The 23,620-nt window shown below is 44.5% G+C and overlaps 1 protein-coding gene and 1 long non-coding RNA gene across 3 annotated transcripts in view; both read left to right on the top strand.

Annotated features, from left to right (window-relative positions):
- LOC106696597 overlaps positions 1-734 on the top strand; it is a 67,951-nt gene extending 67,217 nt beyond the window's left edge. For both annotated transcript variants that reach the window (XR_001347542.2, XR_002828693.1), the window contains exon 2: positions 491-734. This is a non-coding gene — a long non-coding RNA (uncharacterized LOC106696597). The remainder of the gene's footprint in view (positions 1-490) is intronic.
- PDZD2 (PDZ domain containing 2) overlaps positions 1-23,620 on the top strand; it is a 227,294-nt gene that overhangs the window by 129,979 nt on the left and 73,695 nt on the right. Inside the window, 1 exon segment of the mRNA XM_006081480.3 lies at positions 17,758-18,259. Within this exon segment, the coding sequence (XP_006081542.2) occupies positions 17,758-18,259 (502 nt within the window).

Below are 23,620 nucleotides of genomic sequence, written 5' to 3'. Positions count from 1 at the left end.
AAACCTGTGTGAAACATGGATAACACAAGTTGACATCTTTATTGGGTTTGTTTGCTTTTTAAAAAATCCTCTGAAGTGTGTTCAGTGAGGAGAGAGGCTGACATGGCTGTTGGCTCTGACCCAGGGGGAAATAACCAACCAGTGGTTCCAGCTCTATAAAGCTCCCTGTACCACCAGATCCCACCTGCAGGCAGGAGGTCGCTCATCACAGGCCTGTGAGTTTCCAACAGCTGGCAAAGGTGTTCCTGGTTCATGGAACTCCTTTGCTGTTGTCAAAGGTGGTCATGGAGTCAACTTCAAATGTGTGGCTGAAAATCAGAAAATAAAATAATTGCTAAGCATTTTCCCTCCAAAATGGTTTAAGAATCTCAAGCGGGTCTGAACAATAGGAAAACACTTGGTGTTCTCATGACTCCCTGAGCAATTCTAGCCACACAAGTGGTTCTGCCCTAAAATCACCTTCCCTGCCTGGGGATGTCTTTGTTTGCAGCGCCTTTAATGAGTCATGAAGACGAGAAGTATGGGGACACTCGTGACTCACATTAATGAGGAACGTGACGGGGTGGTTCTTCTCAAGATGGTCTTCAGATCTCAGCCCACTCATCTAATCAAGAGCCATAAATAGCAGCTGTGTCTTGTTCTAGCCAGAGTAGCTGCTATTTATTGGAGCAAAGACTACGTAGTCACCCCTGCAATGTATTGTTTGAGAAGTTATTAAAAGTTGCAGCTACAAATCTCTCATCTTGTCATCCAGATTCCAAACATCATACTTTTAAAAACACAACACGACATTTTATATGCTTCAAATGCAAAAATTCTTAACATCCAGGAATTAAGATGGCAGGGTTTTGTTTGTGTTTTTTTTTTTTTCTATTAACTCCAAAGGTATCACAAGGTAATTTTTCTCTGTATTTTAAAATACATATTTTAAATATTTTTGGATGATGTATTAGTCGGTACATCATCTTTGTTCTAATGGATTAATCTGAAGTAAATGGAACTGTGTGCATCACTTATGAGGTTGGGAAATTCGTCTGGATAGTGTTAAAGTACTTTGATAGCAACATAATATATTTATTTAAAATCACTTGCCTATGTAATCATGCAAAATATCATTAAATTATTTTAAGCAGATCTTGGAGATTTTGCAAGATTGCATCTTATTGTGAAAGAGTCAAAAAGTCTTGGAAGAGCTAAGGGGAGGGAAGGTGGCTGTATTCATTTCCTAGGGCTGCCAGAACACAGCACCACAAATTCAATGGTTTAAAAAGGGATAGCAAACCGTTTTTCTGCCAAGGGCCATTTGGATATTTATAACATCATTTACAGGCCATACAGAATTATCAACTTAAAAATTAGCCTGCTATATTTGGTTAAACATTTAATTAACTCATCCCTAATGCCTTGGCAGGGCCAGACAAATGATTTCATAGGCGTTATACCACCTATGACCTATACGTTCCCCACTCCTGGCTTAAAACATCAGAAATGTGTTTTCTCATGTTTCTGGAGGCTGGTAGTCCAAAATCAAGTTGCAGGCAGAGTTGGTTCCTTCTGAGGGAGGTGTCCCGTGCCTCTCTCAGCTTGTTGTGGGTGATCCCCAGCATTTCTTGTCTTGTAGATACATCACTCCTGTCTCTACCTTCATCTATCACCTTCTCCTGTGGGCCTCTGTCTGTTTTTTTCTGTCTCTTATAAGGACACTTTCATTGGATTTTGGATTCACCCTAATCCAGTTGATCTCATCTTAATCCTTAACCTATTACATCTGCAAAGACCCTATTTCCAAATAAGGTAGCATTCTGAGGTTCTAGGTAGACATCAATTTTAGGGGGATACTCACTGTTAAGCCCAGAGACTTTCCATGTCAAATTCCTGGCCTTTTTTTATCCACTCATCTATTGATGGGCACTTGGGTTGTTTCCCTAGATTGGCTATTGTAAATAATGCAGCATTGAACACAGGGGTGCATATATTCTTTCAAATTATTGTTTTGGGTTTCTTTGGATATATACCCAGAAGTGGAATGGCTGGGCAATAAAGCAATTCCATTTTTAATTTTTTGAGGACCTCCCATACTGCTTTCCACAGTGGCAACACTAATCTGCATGCCCACCAACAGTGCATGAGGGTTAGGCCAGTTCCTCTTGTAGAAGCTTCTGAAGTAACATATGCTTCTGTTGGAACATTTTTCATATAATTTAGTATCATTTTAAAAAATTTATATTACATATTTTCATTTTTATGTATTAGCATATTTATTATTTTATTAAATATTTACCCAATCCCTAGTAAATTTTAATATCATTTTATGTATTACTATTTTTATTATATAAAATTTTATTTCAATAATATTTATATAATTAATTATGTAATTGACATTGATTTTTAAAATTAATTTCAAGTTGACTGTGAAACCCGTGAGTGCAGGGACCAACTGCCTTCTTTACCACTTTGTCGGCACTGAGCCCAATGCCTACACTCTATTTTTTAAAAATATATATTTATTGATTTCAGAGAGGGAGAGGGAGAGAGAGATAGAAACATCAATGATGAGAGAGAATCATTGATTGACTGCCTCCTGCATGCCCCCTACTGGGGATCGAGCCTGCAACCTGGACATGTGCCCTTGACGGGAATCAAACCTGGGACCCTTCAGTCCGCAGGCCAACACTCTGTCCACTGAGCCAAACCAGCTAGGGCATGCACTTAATTTTTGAACCTATTTCTTTATATTATCTCCTTAATTTTCAGAAAAAAAATGTTGTTTGGCACAAGACTGACTGACTCCCTTCTTGATCTGCTATTGAATGTCTCACCGGGACCTCCCCTTTCGGGGGGAGGGTGCTGGGGCTGTTGAGTGCTGTCTCTCTTCAGCCCCCACATCTGTCCGTGGAAGCTGCAGAGAGGTCTGTGGCTGGGCTCAGTGGTGTCTGAGGGACATCTATGTGTTGTCTGAAATCCAAGGTAGGACATTAAAAGGCAGCTTCAATTAGATCCTGTTGGGATTTAAGAAAAGAATGAAATCCGACAATTCACTTTTCTTATTTCTTCTTCCTCCCAGTTACTTTCTACCCTTCTGTCCTTCACCTCTGCCCCCGGGGGTCATTTAAACTTTGAAAAACAACGTTTTCTTTAGACGGGGTCTGTAGACTCTTTGAGCTGCAACTTGTCAGCCATTTGAAACGGTCCAAGTGAGAGGCCACTTTGGACTTAGTCACATATTTATTTATATATTTTTAGGATGTTTTGAATGAAACTGGACCTGATATGCTTTGTGCCTGGTCATTTAAATCGGGCTCTTTAAGAAACGGCTGTATTGAAACAGATCTGCTTCCTCACACTTAACTTTTTCTCCTTACCTCCTATCTGGGATCCTCTCCTTTTGCTCAAAGTACTGGGAGGAGGCCCTTTTGAGAGCAGGTGGTGGCAATAATACATAAATCCTTTGAGGAAGTTAGACCAGGAAGGTAATAAATAAATTTCACCTTGATGCTCTCAGCAGGCCATAAGGAGCTCCTTTTAAAAGACTGCAATACGTCTCCTTAGGAGGAAGTCACTGAAGAGAACTCAGGATGCAAAGTGTTCGTTAAGAGCAACAAAAATCCCTAGTAATAGGGTGTTGCTGTGTTCTTGACAACACATGTTCTGGGTCTTTCCTGCAGCCCGTATGCAGCCCTTCAGTATCTGGAGAATTCGATGCCCAACCCCTGACCCAGGACTGCTGCTGTCCCCATAGAGCTCCAGCCGGGGGGAAACGGGTGCAGTTTGCAACCCACCTCGGGGAGCTCAGATGTCCCTGTATCTGTGAGAAATGTTTGAGTTTAAATGGAGCAGTGCCACCGTGGAAAACGCATGTGCTCTCCCCCCAGAGGTTGGAGGAGGTTTGAGGAGGTCCTCGGGTCCGTGCTCTTGTTTCTCCCCGTTTGCAGATCCTTCCAGATCACACTCTTCCTGGTGTGCAGTTCAAGAAAGACCTTTTGGGGTGTTTGTTTTTCCAGGCAGCTCATGGCTCTGGTTTTGTTTTTGGATGTTTTCCGTTTGCTCTGAGTAGGAGAGTTCCAAGTCTAGTGTGTGCTGTCTGCCAGCTATTTCCTGTTGAGAACTCCTGAAAGGAAGTGAGTTCCTAATATTCTAAAACATGCTTGCGACCCCAGTGCCCACACCTGCTGGCAAAAGCAGAGGAGCCGACTACTCATGCCAGCAGGGTTTTCCCCTGGAGTTGAAATTGTGTGTCTGCAGAGACCCTCTCTAGACATTTAAAAAACATCATCATGTTGACCATCTCATGGCACTGTAATATGCTGGAACATTTACTGTTAAAACAACCAGGCTTTGGAAACCCCTGCCTCAGAAAAGTGGAAGACGCCCTTGTCAAGGAAATAGCTGAGCCAAAAGGGAGGGTTGTCATCCAGATATTTGGATAAATGCAGGAAAGGTAGGTCAGGGAGAAGTGGATGCTGGCAGAGGCAGTCTCTCTCCTCGCACACACGTGCATCTGATTTATTCATGGCAGTTGCTTATATCAGTGTGAGCAGTGCACATATTTTACAAAATATTCAGGGGTCAGCCCGTGTCACAGCTTGGTGGGATGGGCAGCCTCCCAGACTCCACCCTGAGTTCTGGGGCCATTCCAGGACCGCTGGGACCATCCGGAGTTCAGGGCAGGCCTGAAAGCTTGTAATTGCTCTGGGAGCTGGGAGTCCGACCCTGGCCAGATGGACATGGAGGTGAAACAGGAAGCCATTGCTGATCTGTGTTTTGAAAGACATCTGTCTTATCTCTCTAGCAGACAATAAGGCCTGCCGTTGGTCAGAGTCTGTGCTGATCGACTACATTAACCTTAACCTTCCAGCACACACACACTGTGCTGGTTGTCCACACTAGCCTGATTCCCAGCTCCCTCCCCTCCCCTCCCCTCCCCTCCCTCCTTCCCTCTCCTCCCCCCTCCCCTCTCCCCTCCCCTCCTCCCCTCCCCTTTCCTCTCCTCTCTCTCCTGAATATCTACACTAGCCTGATCCTCCAACACATGGGCGCACACACACAGCGCCACAAGACCCTCAGAGGGGCCAGACAGGCCAGGCTGTGTCGAAGGCACATTTGCCCCACCTCTCCACATCTTTAGTTTTCGAATCTGTTTCTGACTCTCTGCCTGAACTTGCTTTTTCCAGAGATTCCTTTTTCCCGCCTTAACCATGACTCTCTTTGACCCGTTCTGACCACAGACTCGGCTTTGACCACTCTGTTCCATAAGTTTGCCGTCTCAGGATTCCATCCAGGACAATAGCTGGCCTATGATTACCCAGCAAATTTCCAAAGGGTTGAAAGGAATGATCGTTTATTGGCAATTACCATGTGCCAGACAGGAAACCAGCCAGCAAAACAGCCTGCTTAGTTCATTATCCAATTTAATCCTCCCCAACCCCATTAGTTCATGAGACTAAGAGATTAGTCTAAAGTTGTGTCCTGCTCAAGGGGACCAAGTGACAATGCTGACACCTGAACCAAGAGTAATCTCACTTCAGTATCACGATATCCAAATATATTTGGAGACTTTTGGTGAAGCTGTTTAGGTATTGAGTAGAGAGGGTCCCAGTCTGAGCCTTCGCTATTGGTTTTTCCTGCTATCAGACAACAGACTCAAAGGAACTCCTTGTGAACACCATTCATCCAACTTGACTTCTCAAGAATGCTCTGCCGGCTGCTGCTATGCCCAGTGAAGCTGAGTCCTATTCATTTCTGCCAGGCCTTTTTTTGGCTACTATTATTTCCCATCATCTCCTTTTGGGAAATATTTTATTCTCATTATATTGTCCTCTCTCACCTGAGGTCCTCCAGGAACCAGATCTGCGTTAGAGCTAAGAGTGCAGAGCGTCTGTTAGGATAACACCTATGAAAGGAAAGGGGGCAGGGGGAGCTGGCACTCTGTGCTGCTGACCTGATAAAGTGGGGCAGCCCCACAGGGAGCTCTGGTGCAAAGCTTGCCCCAACAAAATGGCTAACAGGAGATGTGCCCCTACCCCAGGTGGGATGGCCAGCCTAGTCTCCCCGTCTTGTTCGCCATTGGCCAGGGATCACTCCAGAAGAGCGCCACCTTGACTTGAAAGTTCTGATGAGGCTCACAGCTGGAGGCCATGGGCTTACTAACTCCTCACCACTGGACATCAGGTCCTTACTTAAAGGGGCATCTACATGGTACTTAAGCCCCAGGGGTTTGACTGCTTCTCCTCTATTCTGGTTTGTGTTGGCCCATAGCCACCTGGCAGCACATTATGTTCTAAAAGAATCCACAGGAACACTGGGTATCCTATTAAGACACCTCTTATAGCCAGAAGGTGTGCAGACTGACTGCGGTCAGAAGAGGCGGTTCATTGAGGAGGGAGAGGTGTCTCGTGCACAGCCCTGCCTGAGAAGCGCTGGTTGGGAGTTGGGGCACCGTGTGGGATGCGGTGAGGGAGGAGAGAGTGCACTTGAGGGGAAAGGCCAACCTTGGAGGGGCACATCTTCTGTTGCCATTTTGTTTGGCTTTGGCTGGGCTGGGGGCCAAGTTGGTACCTTAGTCCTCTGATTCTAGGGAATCTGAGCAAGCATTGCCTCTGCTTTTCCAGAGTTGAGGGCTGTCTCAAGCTCGTAGCTGAGATGGATGGGGCAGTTGGCCACTTCCACCCACACCCTTAGAAACCACCTCACCCCTCCCAAACACTCACCTATGTTCTGTGCCTGTCTGAAATACCTCTTGTTTTCCCTAAGGCCCCCTCTTATATTTTTTTAATGGGTGTGGGACATATTTTGGGTGTTAACACACATTAAAGTGGTGTTAAGGTGGGGAGAGGCCTCTTGGCTGTGAGAAGTTGCAGCCCTTTTGGATCCAAACCTGGTCATAATAAACAATAGGGCGGGACTTGACCACAGTGCGTCCCAGGGTCATTGCCAGGGTTGTTTACAAGCAGGTGGAAATTGCAATCCCAGCTCCACCCATAGGAGCTCTGTGACCTTGGGCAAGTTAATCTCTCTAACTAAGCCTTACTAGTAGTTATCGCATTTCTAAAAGAAGGATCGTAATGTCAACATTTTATGGGGTTGATTTAGATTGAAATGAGATGATGTGTGTGCGCAGTTAACTCAGTCCACAGCATGTAGTTACAGCTTAATCAATATTGGTACCTGTCCCCCTTGTCTATTTTAACTCATGTTAGTTTTTGGAGCTTCTAATATACACACACCATTAAAAGCAGGCTTTGCATTTCCATATCAACATTTATGCTTATGCATGCAATAATTTACAGTTTCTTTAATGCTTCGCTTGAAGTTATTTTTAACATCCCGGGAGATAAAGACAAATAAATGCCTCTGCATTTTTCTCATCTGAACATAACTAAACCAGGGGTCACAGAGATATTCGATGATGTCACAGTCACAACTGGTCAACAGACACATGAAAAGTACACTGATTAGAAGCCAAGATATAAAGTGTGTTCTATCCACATCTGTAAGGACTTGGCTCATCTGTTTTCCTAGGCTGGAGTTCTGTTGATCTGGCTTTCTTGTAATTGAAGTTCTCCAAACCAATGAGAATCCTAGAGCATCAGGCAGATGGATGAACACAGGGACAACATCCCACAGAGCCAGCTTCTTAGGGAGCACCCTTTGCTGGGAGAGGAAGGTTGCACAACTTAGAAATGAACCTTGACAGATTATGAAACCTGTTCAGCCAACCATGCCTGCCAGAGAGCCTTTGAGAAGAAAGAAAAAGGAAAATCAGATTTTAAAAAATCCTCAGTACACTGTACAGAAGAGACTCGGGAGAAAAGCGGTGTTAGACATTAGCCAGAACACAATGATGGAGGTAGTCATTTTGCAATTTCTTAAGTATCTTTTCTCTGCTGACTTCAAAACAGTGAAAGAAATTCAGAAAAGAAGCCCACTATTTTGATGGAAGCTGTTTTGACATAAGTGAAACCAGGCTTGGCACGAGGTGGGGGCGTGCTGTGGCCAAGCCAATGGGCCAGACCGGGAAGGATTGAAATGAGCTGGGGAAATTGCTTCAAGACGGAGCTGGATTCACTTGAAAGGGGAGGGAACTGGAGGGTACAGACATTTCATCGATGTTTGAATTAGTGTGAGAGCAGCATCCTGTGCGTTCTGGGGGCCACAGACCCTCCGGAGTCTGTCTCCCTTCTTTACAGGCCCCTCTTGGGAAAGGGAAGGAGGTGGCCGCCTTTTGAATGGTGCAGTGTGAGGGCTTGAGGATTGCTGGCTGGTTGTGAGCTCTCAGGTTTGGCTGGTTTGGGGAAAATGGGAGCAGGAAGGGAGAGAGTGTGTGTTAACTCCCATAGTTTCCAGCAGCTTTCACTGTGGGGAAACCAGGCGGTGTGGCAGGGGCCATGTGGAACTCAGTCCCTGGGTCTGAGACTTTTTTTTTTTTTTAATATATTTTTACTTATTTCAGAGAGGAAGGGAGAGGGAAAGAGAGAAACATCAATGATGAGAATCATTGATTGGCTGCCTCCTGCAAGCCCCCTACTAGGGATTGAGTCCGCAACCCGGACATGTGCCCTTGACTGGAATCGAACCCGGGACTCTATAGTCCACAGGCCAATGCTTATCCACTGAGCCAAGCCGGCTAGGGCAGTCTGAGACATTTTGACACATTTTTCAGGGCTTGGTGGCCCTGAGGTTAGAAACCAAATTGAGCATAATCTGTGGGATGTGGTCTGCCTTCAGTTATACTTGAGCATTGATAGTACCCTCTCCCACAGGGAGGACAAGGGCAACGCCATTTGTGGGAAAGCACAGGCATTGCTTTAGGAAATGTACCTGGGAGGACTGGACAGCAGAATATCAGGCACGGGTGGTGGGCTGACCTGGGCTTTTTGTTTCTCGGACCTGGCCTTTTTTCAGCCTCAGGCAAGTCATAGCAAAGAGCTCTGTGATATGAAGTCAGTGTCTTTGGCCGGCCAGGGGCAGGACATAGGGGAGGAATGGAGCTTCATTAGCATCGATCCATGCAAAGTACAGAACAGACTTTGGGTCCAGCAGACCCCAAGTATTCTGTTTTAGACAGAAACAACATGGAGAAAATAAAAAATTAAATGCAGTTGATATGAATGCACAGAGCCTTGAATATATTAGCATATAGTACATATTACATTACACTATTACTTTAACTTGGTATTTGGAACCGTTGCCTGGTTGATGTTAATGAGGAAAGATTTCCTTTTGAAGCCATTGGTTTACGATGATAGGGGACCAGTGGGAAGAATCAAGAAGACCAACTGGGAAAGAATGCCGAGTGGGTCACATGTGAAACTTTGGAGGTAGATGGGCTACCTGGGTATCCATAGCCTCAACCGGAAGGAATGGGGTATTTGCTGGAATAATGTGAGGGGTAGGGATGGATGAGATGCTCTACTAGCCTAGGTGATAGGACCCCATCCTTCCAGTTGCTGAAGCCAAACACCTGGACACCGTCCTTGACCTCTCCCTTTCTCTCACACCCTGTATGTGATCCAAAAGCAAGAGTTGTTGACTTGACCTTCAGAGCAGATCACAATCCGGGCCATTTCTTACCATCTCCACTGCTGCTCCACCTGAGCTGTGTCTCCCTGGAATTTCCGAACATGATGGTCTCTCTGGTCTCCCTCCATCTACTCTTGCCAAGTTCTCAACACAGAACATAAGGGTTGTTTCAAAACATACTGTCTATCACATTACTCCTCTGCTCAAAACTAAACAGCTCCCATTTTGCACAAAAGTCTTGGAACAGCTAATGGGACCTTGCAATATACTGGTCTCTGTTACCTCTCCGATCTTCCTCCCCTCCTTGCTTCACTCCCCTGCAGCCACAAAGGCCTCCTTGATTTTCCTCAAACACACTAGACACGGACCGGCTTCCAATGGACCACTTTTGCACTGGCTTTCCCTCCGTCTGGAACGTTCCTCCAGGCGGCTGCATGGCCAACTCTTTCATCTTCAAGTGTCTGCTCCAGGCACTCTCCCGGGGCTGCTGCCTTTGCCACAGTGTTTCAGAGTCCGCCTGACTCTTCCAGCTCCTGGCATGCTCAGTCCTCTCTCTCCTGTTCAAGGTGTTCTGTTTTCCACAGCACGTCTCGCCCTCTGACGCACTGTAGAGTCAGATGCTTATTTTAGCAGGTCTGCTGCGTACTGTCTGTCTCCCCTGCTAGATTGCAAGCTCCACAGGGACAGGAGCCGTTTTGCTCAGTGCTGCACCCCAAGTGCCTAAAACAGTGTTTGCCATGTAGTAGGTATTCAGTAACGATTTGTTGAGTGAATCAGTGAATGAATGGATTGGAAAAGACTAAGTAGTAATTGTATAAACAAGAAAATAGAATTATGTCATGAGAAAAAAAGTGAAACGAGTTCCCAGGTACAGTCTGGTGCTCATCATTTCCCCGGTGAGGTGAGATTGACTCACTCGTGTACCGAGGAGTCTGACTTGACCAGCTCTCCCTTCGCTCCCCTGGGAAAACGTGACCGTCACCAGGATGAGTTAGCAAATCCATGTGGCTGGAGTTCTAACTTGATTCTGTATGGGCTGCAGGTTGATCTCATATTGTTATTAAAAACCCTGCTTCTCTCGCAAGCAATTTAATAAAGAAGTGCAGTCATTTCCAAGTAGAAGCTTGGAGTTCTCTTTCAAGGGCCAGTATCTCCACAGTGTGTTTTACGAGGTCCGTTTTCATTGTTGATTAGTCATTTTTACTTAATTTAGCTTCTGAATTCCTGCTTCCAAAAGGGATGTGGGTGCTGTTAGAAAAGCTTTTATTGATTGATGCAGAAATGAGGTGCCGGAAACCTTTGAGGAAAAGTGAAAGTTCATGTGAACTTACTGCTCCAGGATATTCTGTTTCCTTCCTGTGAAGCTGTCCTGGAGTTGAACGTGCACAGTGCATCCTAGAGTGGCGATTCTCTGCGACGAGAGCTGGGAATCCAAGCCAGTCTTGTTAGTTTGAGAGGTGAGCTTTCAAGATAAACATGAAAATCAGTGACATTTCGTTGCATGGAAATCAAAATAATGTTTTCATTGGTTATATGATGTAGGTGCTTATTATCCATTGCTTTTCTGCAGTGTTCTCCCCGCACCTCCACCCCTTTACATCCAGAAGCAGGAAACAGAGAGAGAGAGCTCTGCTTCAGCACAGAACAGATAGCGCAGCCTGTGGTCACAAGAGATGGAATCTGAGCAGGGACAGGCCAGAGGGGTGTACACTTAGTGCTGATGGACACAAATGTAGCTGCTGCCTGCGAGGCTGACACACTGAATTCGATCAGTGTTTGTGGAATCGAAGGGTAGAGCACCCACCTTCTTTCTTAATCCTCTTCACTTCATTCCTCTGTTTAAAGATTTATTTTCAGTATTGGTTTGATTTAGGGTGCAAAGTGATACTTATTTAAAAGTGACTAGTGTCAAGAACGATATATCATTGAGCTCTTTTTTATAAGTTTGATTTTGGGGAACAAGACCAATTATAAACCAGTTCTGTGTATTGTCCTGCTATATATGTCAAGAACTGTGATTTTACTAGTAAGCTAACAGCTTAGCCTGCCATGGTTTCATGGATGTCGGCAGAAGACACACTATTCTTGGGTCAGAGATGAAAAGACAGCTTATTATTCATGGAAATAGCAGTGGCCAGAGTATTAGTGTTATTTGTACTCGCTATTTTCCCCAAGCTCCATCTCCCTGAGGGCAACGTGGACCTCTGAGCTGGTGTATATGTGGGTATGATTTAAATTTCACTGTTGTGTGGTGATGGCAACAAGTTTTGGTAGCTGGTATTTTGGTTTGGGTTTGAAAGGCTAATATTGTACTACCAGAGACCTGGTGCACAAAATTCGTGTGTGTTGGGGGGGTGTCCCTCAGCCTGGCCTGAGCCCTCTCACAATCCGGGACCCCTTGGGTAGGTTCCCTAGGCCTGGCCGGCGATCAGGGTCTATCGGGGCTTTCCTTCCCCTGGCTGCCAGCAGCTGGCCCCACCCCCGCCACTGCCACTGCTTGCCATCTGTGCAGCACTGTCCCCCCACCCCCGCCACCAGTTGCTTCCCTCTGCAGGTGACAGGCATGGGGTGCGATTGCTTGGCTGGCCAGGGCCTCCCTCTACAGGGCAATTGCTGGCTGGCCCTGCATACCCATCACATTGCTGGCTGGTGGCCTGGGCCTCCCTCGGTGGGGCTATCATGGGGCGATGGCCGGGGCCCCCCCGACCAATTGCATCGCACCCTCCTTGGCTGGCCTGGCGCCAGTGCGTGTCATAGCGTGGTCATCCAGAAGGTCATCTGGACAGTCATTCTGCTGTTTGGTCGATTTGCATATTATGCTTTTATTATTATAGATTATTATAGACTAGAGGCCCGATGCACAAAAATTTGTGCAAGAATAGACCTTCCTTCCCCTGGCTGCCGGCACCGGCTTCCCTCTGGCACCTGGGACCTGGAATGCTTCTCTCTGGTTGCCGCCACTGACACCAGGCACCCAGGACCCAGGCTGCTTTGCTCTGGCCCCCGCTTCATCTGGAATGATGCCCAGAAGGATGTTCGGTCTAATTAGCATATTACCCTTTTATTATTATAGATAGGTCAGGGGAGAAAATCAAATAAATAGTTACTCTGGTTCTTCACTCTCAACTTGTGTTCCCCCCTCTCAATTTTATGGCAAAAATAATACATATTTTATAATAAAGAAAACATACTGATTTATTTATATTCTTTACTCTGGACTCCAGATAAGGGAGAGATGGAAAGAGTTGCTGAACCCCAACCATTCATGCTAAATAGAGGAGGTGAGAAGTGGTAAAAATTGGCTTCATCAGTAGCCCTCCCGCAAGCAGCAGTTGGAACACTGTTCCAGTTTATTTCTATTCGAAGCCTTGACTGATCCAGTTTCAAAGCCTCACTGGTGCCTGAGCCCATCTTCCAATATCTGATGAGGGCTGACTTTCTCCCTCACTGCTCTAGGAAAGGAGTACATTGACTGATTTTCAGAAAAGGCCTTATGAGCACCAAGGATATCATTCACTCTTATCAGCACCACTTTCAGAGTCTTTGGCTCTTACTAAGGAAGGTTATGGAATCTGGGAGAAGTATGCCCCAGATTCAACATAGCTGGGAGGCAACACCTGCAACACCTGAGAGAGACTGCCCTGGGGGAACGTGGTTACTAAATGACTCCAGGAAATAATGATCATCCTCTCTTATAGAGCTGTCCATACTTGCCTTCCTCTGTTTCCCAGCCAAGACTTCACTGGGAAAGTAATCTCTATGTATTTAACACTTCCTCTCAAACCATTGTTCTCTGGGAACCAACAGATTCACACACCACCTCAGACAGCCCTCTGGATTAATTAGGCTTAGCAGGTTTTCAGAGGACCACAAACAGCTTTTCAGCCTCCCATTACTTCTCAGGCAAGAAAAATTGATCTCCATTTGTCCTGTGTGTTAGACCAGGTGCTGTGAGCAGCTGGTTCCATTCCATAAAACCCAGGCTCTGTCATAATTGTTGTCTATAAACATCTTCTTGTAGTCAGTGTTCATTCTCCTGCTGTCCCCTGGGAACCTGGCATAGTCAGATGAATGTCTGCTCTGGTGAAAAGTCCGAGTTCAGAATTCTTTCATGTGTTCTCTGAGTTTTACCATGTTTTCGTGGCATTGTGGTACAGGCCAGTGCCCGGTGATGGTGCCAGGTTACTCTCAATTACACACAGATAGACACTCGTGGTTCAGCTTGGCAGCACCCCTTTGTGGGTTCACACTGTGTGCCAGGCATCAGGAATCGAGGGCTGAATGCCCAAAATGGTTTTCAAAGACACCTGGAGATTGCTCCTTCCAAGAGTCCAGGATATCAAACTTTTATAGCTCCCTCAAACCCTCTTTTGATGGAATCAGGGCATGGATAAATAATGCGTGTCTTTGGCCTTCCAATACCTCCCTCTCTTGCCTCCTACCTCCCCATTTTCATGTTCTTCAAACTCCAGACTTCAGCTTTTCCAAGCACCAATCTCACCTGCCAATCTCTGGAGAGCCCAGACTCTGGAATTATGACAGAGCTTCAAGAAACAGAGGAGGTACTCAAAACTTTCTTTGTATAAAGCACTTTTTTAGGGGAAGGGAGAGGGAAGGGATCTGTTCCGAAAAGACGCCTGCAAAGGTAGAGTGAAATGAAGAACCACACACATTCCAGGGGCAAGGTTCTAAGCTAGAATTCGGGATCTCATTTCTGGATATGTTTCTACCACTGAGCCATACTGGCCTGAGCAAGACTATTTCTAAGTCATGTGATTGTATTCCATTTCTTCTTTCTCAAAGGTTGACTTGGAAGTTTACAGATTCTACTAGTGGCTAAGAATCCTCCTGAACAGAAAAGGGGATGTGGAAGTATGAATTAGCCAGGAAGGTGCTGGAAATGTTAGGAAATAGGGAATGTGGGGGCATCATATTTAAGGTGATTCTCAAACAATTGTAAGAAAATGACCCTCTGCCTAAAAGTCTCTTTCTGACCAACTTGCTAGAGTGCCCATAATTCATTCACTACACTTTGTCTTTGGGGTGACCTTAGAAAATTCTGTGTCCAGGAAGAAATAAAACAACCTGTCATACAGTTCCCTGAAGGTGTCAGGGTCTTATTTATTGCTAGGAAGCCAGGAGAGGACAGGGAGGTGGTGCTGAACTACAGATAAACTCCTCTTGCTTTGTAATGTTGCTGAGTGTGGACTCTGCAGAAGGAATAAAATACTCTGTCATGGAACCGTCCAAGGTTCGTAGAGCTTCCGCAGAGTAGAGATGGGAAAGATACTCTGAGTCAATGGGCCAGACTTTTGGATGCTGAAAAGAAGGTCCCTATGTACAACCCACCAAGTTGTTCAGAGTTTCGGTATAAAAGGTGGAGTCCCAGAAACAATTTTAAAGGAATTGCCCACCACTCTGCTTCCTCCCCCCCGCCCCACCTCAGGTGAAATCTCTCTCAGTTTGTTGGGAAATGTCCAGGAGGCCTAGACAACTTGGATGTAAGAAGAACATTTCTGTTTTTCCAGGGTGGTGTTTTTGTCCTTGGCATGTGCGGGATTATTAGGAGGCTTGTTCCTTTAACCCCCAGAACTCTTCCTGGGACAGTAGCGTCCACAGTTGTTAGAACGTGAAAGTAACTTCGATGACCCATTGTAATGCCTCATTTTACAGATGAGGCGACTGCAGCGCCCGGGAAGGTAACAATGGAAGAAGCAGAATTGCACAGCAAACATAACACGGGCTTGGGAATCGGACAGGCCTGGGTCTCCCACTTAGCAGTCATGGGAACCTGGGCAAGTGAATCAATATTTCTGAGCCTCAGGTTCTTCTTCTGTAAACAGTTCTTAGGGCTTACCTACTCAAAAGTGAACTCAAAACTTGGCCAATATTATTTTATTTGCTATTGTTTTCTTAATTGAAACATAATTTAAATGATACAAAATTCGCCATTTTAAAGTGGATATATCTAATTCCACTTTATTTAAAGTGGATATATCTAATTCACCACTACCTAATTCCAGAACATTCCCATTATCCCCCCCCCCCCCCCAGAAAAAAACAACCCTGTGCCTATTAGCAGTCAGTCCCAATTTCCCCTCCCCCTAGTTCCTGGCAACCACTAATCTACTTTCCATCTTAATGGGTTTGCCTATTCTGGACATGGGCAATTAGTGGAATCATATAGGTGGTCTGGCATCTTTCACTCAGCATGTTTCCAAGCTTCACCTAAGTTGTAGCATATACTTCTTACTTTTTATCGCCAAGTAATATTCCATTATATGGATGTACCACATTTTGTGTATATATTCATCAGTTGATAAAAATTGGGGGAAGTTACCATTGTTTTACACGGTTGGGCCAAAGGCAGGACTTTGGACATCTAATTCTCAACCTGGTCCTGTTTTTACTACTGCATAACATCTGTTTTTCCATAACATCTGAGTACAGTATATGCATTGTATTCATAGTAGTGGTTTGCTCAAAGAAACCCTTACAACCTGGCCAACCGCTGTTAGGATTTTATAACTTTACAAGAATTTTTTCTAATGTGAGAAAAGAGACCACGACAATTTTATTTAGAAAATTTATGCTGAAAACCAGGTTTCATTTTCATTACTAAACTCCAGTGGACTGGTCTTTATACCTCTTCCTCCCACTGTATGTCACAGAACAGTCTGAGTCTTGTATGATATCCTTTATCTACCTGGGTTTTATGTGTAAGTTCATTGCCATGGTTTATAGCCTAGGATCAAAGAGAGTTTCTATTAGCTTTGGTTGATGTTTAAAGGCCCTTCTGTTTTGTTCATTTTACTCCATGGCAAATTCAGAATTATTCTCTTCTTCAGTTAGGTGTCACTGTCATTGCATTAGGTATGGGAAATATATGCCTCCGGCCATTTTAAACACAGCTGGTTATCTTTCCTTACCACCTGTCCCCCTCCCCATGCACTAACTGCCCTAGCTCACAGGGCTGATTTCAGGCCTAGAAGGCGTGTAGCTGGGTTGGTATACTTGGGAAAGTTCTGTTTTTCACTGATTGGAGATGAAGGCCTTTCCTTGGTGGGCGCATGAAGACCAGCAGCAGGTCTGACTCGTTAAGGAGTTGGCTGTTGACATTGTTTGCTTGGGAACCAGTGATGTGTAGAATGTGGCAAGGTTCCAGTGGCGAAGGCATGTCCCTGGGTTCATCTGGGGTTCATGCTTCCTTATCTTGGATGGCACGGGTGGAGGGTCCAGCCCAGCCTGGTTTCCTGACTTTGAGCAAGTATTTTCTTTGCTGAAGCTTCAATGACTTGGTGTGATCACCGCTAATTACTCATCTCATCTGATGTTCTGTTTTCTTGTTATTGTTAAGATCTGGAGTAGTATTGTGTGTCGGGCTTCATACGCTTCGTCTCGTTTATATTATTTCCTGCTTCTCTGTGTTTGGCAGCCCTGAAATACATGAAAAAGCAACTGAGCTGGTCCTTCTTTGCTTCAAGCTGAGGGTCCCTCTTTCCTCCCACTATTTCTGGTTCACACAGTTTGCACAGCCTTTCTGTCCTGGTCCCTGGGTCTGTGCTGTCCACTTTATCAGTGTTCCTTTTCATGCGATGCCCGGACTGGGAGCGATGGCCCACGTGTGCTGTGGACAGTCCAGACTAGAACATTACCAAGAAACGAGCTGACACCCCTTTAATGCGGGACACACATGCCAGTGCTTATTGCCAGTTGCATCTTGATACCAGCCAACACCACTCCACCTCCCGCCTTCTTTTTCCTTTAACTGCTGTGAGGCAGAGGTTCCTGTTGCTGTGCTGTTGATTTTTTGATCGTAAGAGCAGAGCTTTGCATTTCCCCCAATCTATTTTACCCTGGGAGCTTGCAGTGTTACTACATCAGAACCGTATGAATGGGCGGCTGGGATAATTCTGATGCAAGAAATTGCTGAGTGGAGGATTCCTTTTTAATTTAATGGTGTGTTAGGATTGGCTCTGTTAATAGGAACATCCTTCTCTGATTACCTATCCTAGGGTACTTTCATTAGTAAGTTCTAGTTCACTTGGTTTTCCTGCTTTGTTTTGGAGTCCTTTTTAGCATCCACAATTATATAGATTAAAAGAATGAAACGAGTGTTAAGTCTCCATCTGCTTAATCGCATGGGTCCTGTGTGGGGCACTGAGTGTGCCCACCACTGCATTGTGGAGAGGGCCGCTTGGAGGATCCTAACCGCTCCTTTGTTTGTGTTTGCGGCAGTTACCTGGCTGAGCAGTGCTGGAATGGCGGCTTTCTCTACCTGATCATGCTGCGCCGCTTCAAGCACAAGGTCCATTCTCCTTACAGCAGCAACAGTGGCAACAGCTCGGAGCCAGGACAGACACCGACCTTGGAGCTGGGTGACCGAACCGTGAAAAAGGGGAAAAGAACAAGAAAGTTTGGAGTCATTTCCAGGCCTTCTATCCACAAGGCCACTGAAGAATCCAAGAGCCACACTGGCTGTGAGCTGGACAATGGCCCCATCTCTGAGCTGGACAATGGCCCAGACCCAGAACTTGGAAATGGCCATGCCTTTCAGCTAGAAAATGGCCCAGACTCTCTCAAGGAAGTGGCTGCATCCCATCTAGACGGGTCTGAAGTGGACAGAGGGACAGAGCCTAGAGTTCCAAAGACAGACACTCCTCTGCCCACAAGCAATGATAAATGCCACTTCTCAAAATCAGGGAAAACGGACTTCCAATCAAGCGACTGCCTGGCAAAGGTAAGGTTTGGTTTGATTGCAGAACCTGAATTGTAAAAGTAATGTTTTTTAGAAGTTGCTTTTTTAAAGCTTAGAAAATATGTCTAAGGTGAACTTGCATTTAGAAGCCAACACATTTATTAAGATAAATGATCAGCGGACATAGCAATAACAACCAAAAGTCCAAGTCATTTCATCCCACTTAAATAGAGAGCAAGTTGAGTGATTCTAAGTGGAAAATGCAAGCCTTCTGTGGAATAATTTGAGTCATATGAGGCCCAGATGAAGTACTTGAACTGCATCATTATTTATCACTGCTGTCACCAGGAGAATTGCCACTGCGAGGCCAAGAATTCCTGGTGGCAGTTGATAGCATAAATATCCAAGCCTCGGTATTACACAGGAAGGATGTCCAGCATGCAGGGAAGCATCTGCTTTTATTTTTAACACTTCAAAACCAGTGACGTTTTCATGGGATTGTGTTATTACACTGCCGAATTCCAGCGAAGTTTAGGAACTTCACAAACATCTCTGAAACTATGATATCCAGCTGTGATGGTCAGGGCTGGTCTTACTACCTAAAGGCAAAGCAGATGTGCTATATTCTGAAGGGCATGCTTCTAGCCTCAAATGGTCTCCCCTGTTGTATCCAGCTCTCTCTCGTTAAGTTACATTTCTGTAGGCTAAGCATGCTCTTTCCAAGAATCCTCTTGGCAGATACTCCTGTGGATTCTTTTTTTTTTTTTTAATACATTTTTATTGATTTTAGAGAGGAAGGGAGAGGGAGAGAAAGATAGAAACATCAGTGACGATAGAGAATCATTGATCCGCTGCCTCCTGTACGCCCCCTTCTGGTGATCGAGCCCGCAACCTGGGCATGTGCCCTTGACTGGAATCAAACCCGGGACCCTTCACTCCAGAGGTCAACACTCTGTCCACTGAGCCAAACCAGCTAGAGCTCCTGTGGATTCTTTTTTTTAAAATATATTTTTATTGATTTCAGAGAGAGGAAGGGAGAGGGAGAGAAAGATAGAAACATCAATGATGAAAAAGAATCATTGATCAGCTGCCTTCTGCACACCCTCTACTGGGGATTGAGCCCGAAACCTGGGCACATGCCCCCGACCGGAATCGAACCCGGGACCCTTCAGTCCGCAGACCAATGCTCTACCATTGAGCCAAACTGGATAGGGCTCCTGTGGATTCTTAATGAAGCTATAAGATCCTAAGTGGTTCCTCATTGGTGTCTTCTCTGACTCAGGAGGCACCCTAGAGATGGGAGAAAGAGTTGGAAAGGTGGAAAATGAGCCCAGAGGGAAGTATCCAGTTCAGCTTTGTTGGGATGTGGAACCCTATGAATGAATGTAATTTAAAGGCTGTTTTATGTATATTTCTGCAATTGTAGCCAATCTGTATAATGGGTTGAGAATAATCAAAATAACCCTCTCTTAATGGACCACATTCCTTCATTTGAGGAGCCGGGTGATTGTCTTAAAGCCTTGCACAGAGGGAGGCATCTTTGTGGATGGAATGTGTAAACAGATTAGAAGAAAAATCAATGTTTCTATCAATGACTTTTCTACCAAGTTATGCTCCCCCAAAAAAGGGATGAAGGGCAAAGAAAATATTATAATCCCCTCCCCCAAAATTAAGGTCAATAAACATACAGTCCCTCCCCCATCCAAAAGTAGAATCTATATATATAAAAGGTTAATATGCAAAGTGTCCCCTCAGGAGTTCGACTGGGAGACCAGGAGTTTGATCGCTCACTATGACATGCACTGATCACCAGGGGGCGGCATGGAATGAAGGAAGGCTCTGGCCAGGAGCCGGGGAAGGAAGGTCCCAGCTGGCAGCTGAAAGGCCCTTATCAGCCCTGATCGCTGGCCAGGCCGAGGGACCCTACCTGTGCACGAATTTCATGCACCAGGCCTCTAGTATTCCTACAAACCTTTTATAAGCCAAAATGGCCTAAAGCAAAGTAGCAATTCCTATTAATTGATATGGAAACATATTTTTTTTTCATTCCCTGGCCCCCAAAATAACCTACCAAATCATACAAATAACACACAAAATCTAAAATAGCATTAACATAGTAAAAGCAGTGCCGTTCTTGCTGCTCAGGGTGCACACTGCCTCTGTAACCGCCCCTGGAAAACAAGCACTAGACGCTATTTTCGCTTTTTGCTCTTTTTCATAAAAGCAAAAATTCTCTTTGGATTTCTTTCAATGAGTGCAAACAGGTCTGCTGTAGGCCTTTTGTAAAAGCATAGTGTCATAACATGAACTTTAGAAAAAGCAGGTAACGCCTGTGTTATAATACAGGGTGTCCCCAGAAATGTATACACATTTTGAACGATTATAAAGACAGTTCGTTTTCAAAATTTAAAAGAATCTACAGAAATGAATAATTTTTTGTCAACACCTGTTTTCAAACTGATGCCTGTTCTGGTCCTGGCACTGCTGATAACATGGAGCAGTGGAATCGCAAACATCAAGAATCATTTCTTTCAGTATTTGTGTGCCCTCAGTTCGTCAACTGTTGCCGGTTTTGTCCCATAAACTTTATCTTTTATGTATCCCCATTAAAAAAATCTAGTAGATAAATTTTCTTTGTTCAAAGCTTAGTCTGGCTTCACCCATTATTTCAGATCAGTTAAATGTGAAAATTTAATGAGTTATTCGCTATTAAAATGTGTATACATTTTTTTGGGGGGGGGCATACCCTTGTATCCACACTTTGAATAATTATAAAGGCAGTGTTTGTACTTCAACTGCATTTTCAAACTTCTAGTAGCATTTTAGGATGAATTTCCTTTGTTCAAAGCTTAGTCTGACCGAAGCGAAACAAAGGAGCCATCAGCTGTTAAAGTGTGTCTACACGTTTTTGGAACCTGTGTATTCCTTATCAATATATACTATATTATGATAGGATTTCCCCCCAATGATTAGATTGTAAATATGTAGAAAGCCTAAGATGAAAAAAATAAGTTAGAGAGTATTGACATCTTTAATCATTTTGAAGGCTTAAGGTAGCAAAAATTTAAGGTCGACTCTCATACAATTTAAAGAGCAGGCTTTCATTTGTTATAGGATAAGTGAAAATAATTTGAAATGTTCCTAAAAGAAAGAAAAACACCAAACTTTTCAGAAAGTACCATCCTCTGCTCATCTTTTTAAAAAATATATTTTTTTTATTGATTTCAGAGAGAGGAAGGGAGAGGGAGAGAGAAATAGAAACATCAATGATGATGAGGGGGAATCATCGATCGGCTGCCTCCCTCACTGGGGATCGAGCCCACAAACCAGGCATGTGCCCTCACCCGGAATTAAACCGTGACCTTTTTGTTCATAGGTCAACACGCAACCACTGAGCCACTCTGGCCGGGCCTCTGCTCATCTTAATTAAAGGCAAATAACATAAAATTGAATTTCTGCATTAGACTACTTGAAGAGTACAACTATCAGAGTACCTGACTTTTGCACTCAAGGTCATATATCCAAGAAAATATAAAGAAAATGGTGGGGGAAAAACAAACTTGATCTATTGCCGTTGGGGCATTTTTTTTTTTAAGCCATATGCCTATGGAAAGGAGAGAGTTGCCAGCTGGAATTAGCATTCTTCGTCCCTGTCCATAATCTATAGACTTTATTACTGACTCTTGGTCTTGGAAAGTCAAAATATTCTTAGACACGAATATTTTAGCACCCTTTTCAACCCCAAAAGTGTCATCATTAGATACATTTATCAAAAAATTGTTAGAAGTGGCTCCCCCCCGCCCCCCCCCCCCCCCCATTCAGATAGTACCCAAATTGGAACCAGTAGATCTTCACAGAAGGTTACTTAGGTCCTTGGACTGGGTGGATTTTTATTTTTTACTCCAGAATGAGCCCAAGGTCGTGCTAAAATGGAATTTCCAGAAAAAAACAAAAATTAGCTATTTGCCTCTTAAGCCTTTCAGGGGGAAAATTCCATCCATTTGAATAATGGGAGATTAAACATGTCAGAACTGTTCCGTTTCTGCTTTATTAATGATTTAGTATATCTACAAAGACTTAATAAATTACAGAGAAGGCTCATAGTGATCATTCAGACCACTTTTAATTGTCAGGTGCTCCTTTTTCATAGTCTGTTATTTGTTACTGATTTTTATATGCTTTTATATCCTGTATCCCAGAGCTGTAGGAAAATGTTTTCTCTAACAAAAAGAAATATTTAAAAAAACATATTTTATATGGTTCTATAAAAAATTAACACATAATGATAAGGATGCAACCAGATTCATTTTTAAAAATACAAAAGTTAGCCCTAGCCGGTTTGGCTCACTGGATAGAGCGTCGGCCTGGGGACTGAAGGGTCCCAGGTTCGATTCCGGTCAACGGCATGTACCTTGGTTGCAGGCACATTCCCAGTAGGAGGTGTGCAGGAGGCAGCTGATTGATGTTTCTCTCTCGTCGATGTTTCTAACTCTCTATCCCTCTCCCTTCCTCTCTGTAAAAAATCAATAAAATATATATTTTAAAAATACAAAAGTTGGGCCCATCATCTAAAACATAAGAATCTCCTAGGACATAGATAAGCCGTTTTAGAAATGTGTTCAGTGACTTATTCCGTCTAGTAGAGATCATTACTCACCCAAGGTGACAGTTTTTGCAAGCCTGTTTAGACATATGTGTATTTTTGTAATGCTGCATGATAAAAACCAATACAACCAAAGTTAGTCACTTAACAAAAACGATCCTAACCTTTGCCAGGCAGGTGAGTTTATTCACCGCTGGCACATGTGTCCCTGGGGACCTTTGTCTTCCCCTAGTACTTGTAACCTGCCCTATACAGCACCACACCTTCCTTAGGCCTTTAGCAGAGACTTCAGGAAGGTCTTACTCTTCAGGGCAGGATGGGAAACTCAGGAGATTGACATACAGGACGTCTCCCGGGTGGTCCCTGATGTTTGCAGCAAGCAAACGCAGCATCACGATGACCCTCTTCTAGGAAGCCCCCATGGTCACTGAGTGAACTTGTGTCCTCCTACATGGTAATGTCTCCTAAGTCTGTGTCTGCACCTTCACCTCTCTCCTGAGCCCCAAGTTTCTACCAATTGCCTGCAGGATGTCTCTATCTTGGTTATTTCACATCATGCCTAAACCTCAATGCATCCCTTCCCACACCGCTAAGTCTGCTCCTGGCATTCCAGGTCTCACCACCCACAAGCTGCCCAAACCAGAAACCTGCCTCACTAGTGACCACTCATCCTGGTTTGCACAGAAACTTTCCCCTGGTTTTTGCTATGACAATCCCATGTCCTGGGAAAATGCCTTTTATCCCCAAGCTAGGGGACAGTGTGGTCCTGGGAGTCAGCTGGAATGCTGCCCTCTTTCTGA

This window comes from Myotis lucifugus, unplaced genomic scaffold (genome assembly GCF_000147115.1).
Source record: "Myotis lucifugus unplaced genomic scaffold, Myoluc2.0 scaffold_0, whole genome shotgun sequence".
Classification (NCBI taxonomy): Eukaryota; Metazoa; Chordata; class Mammalia; order Chiroptera; family Vespertilionidae; genus Myotis; species Myotis lucifugus.
The sequence above is the reverse complement of the archived record's forward strand: the minus strand, read 5'-3'. Positions and strand labels throughout refer to the sequence as shown.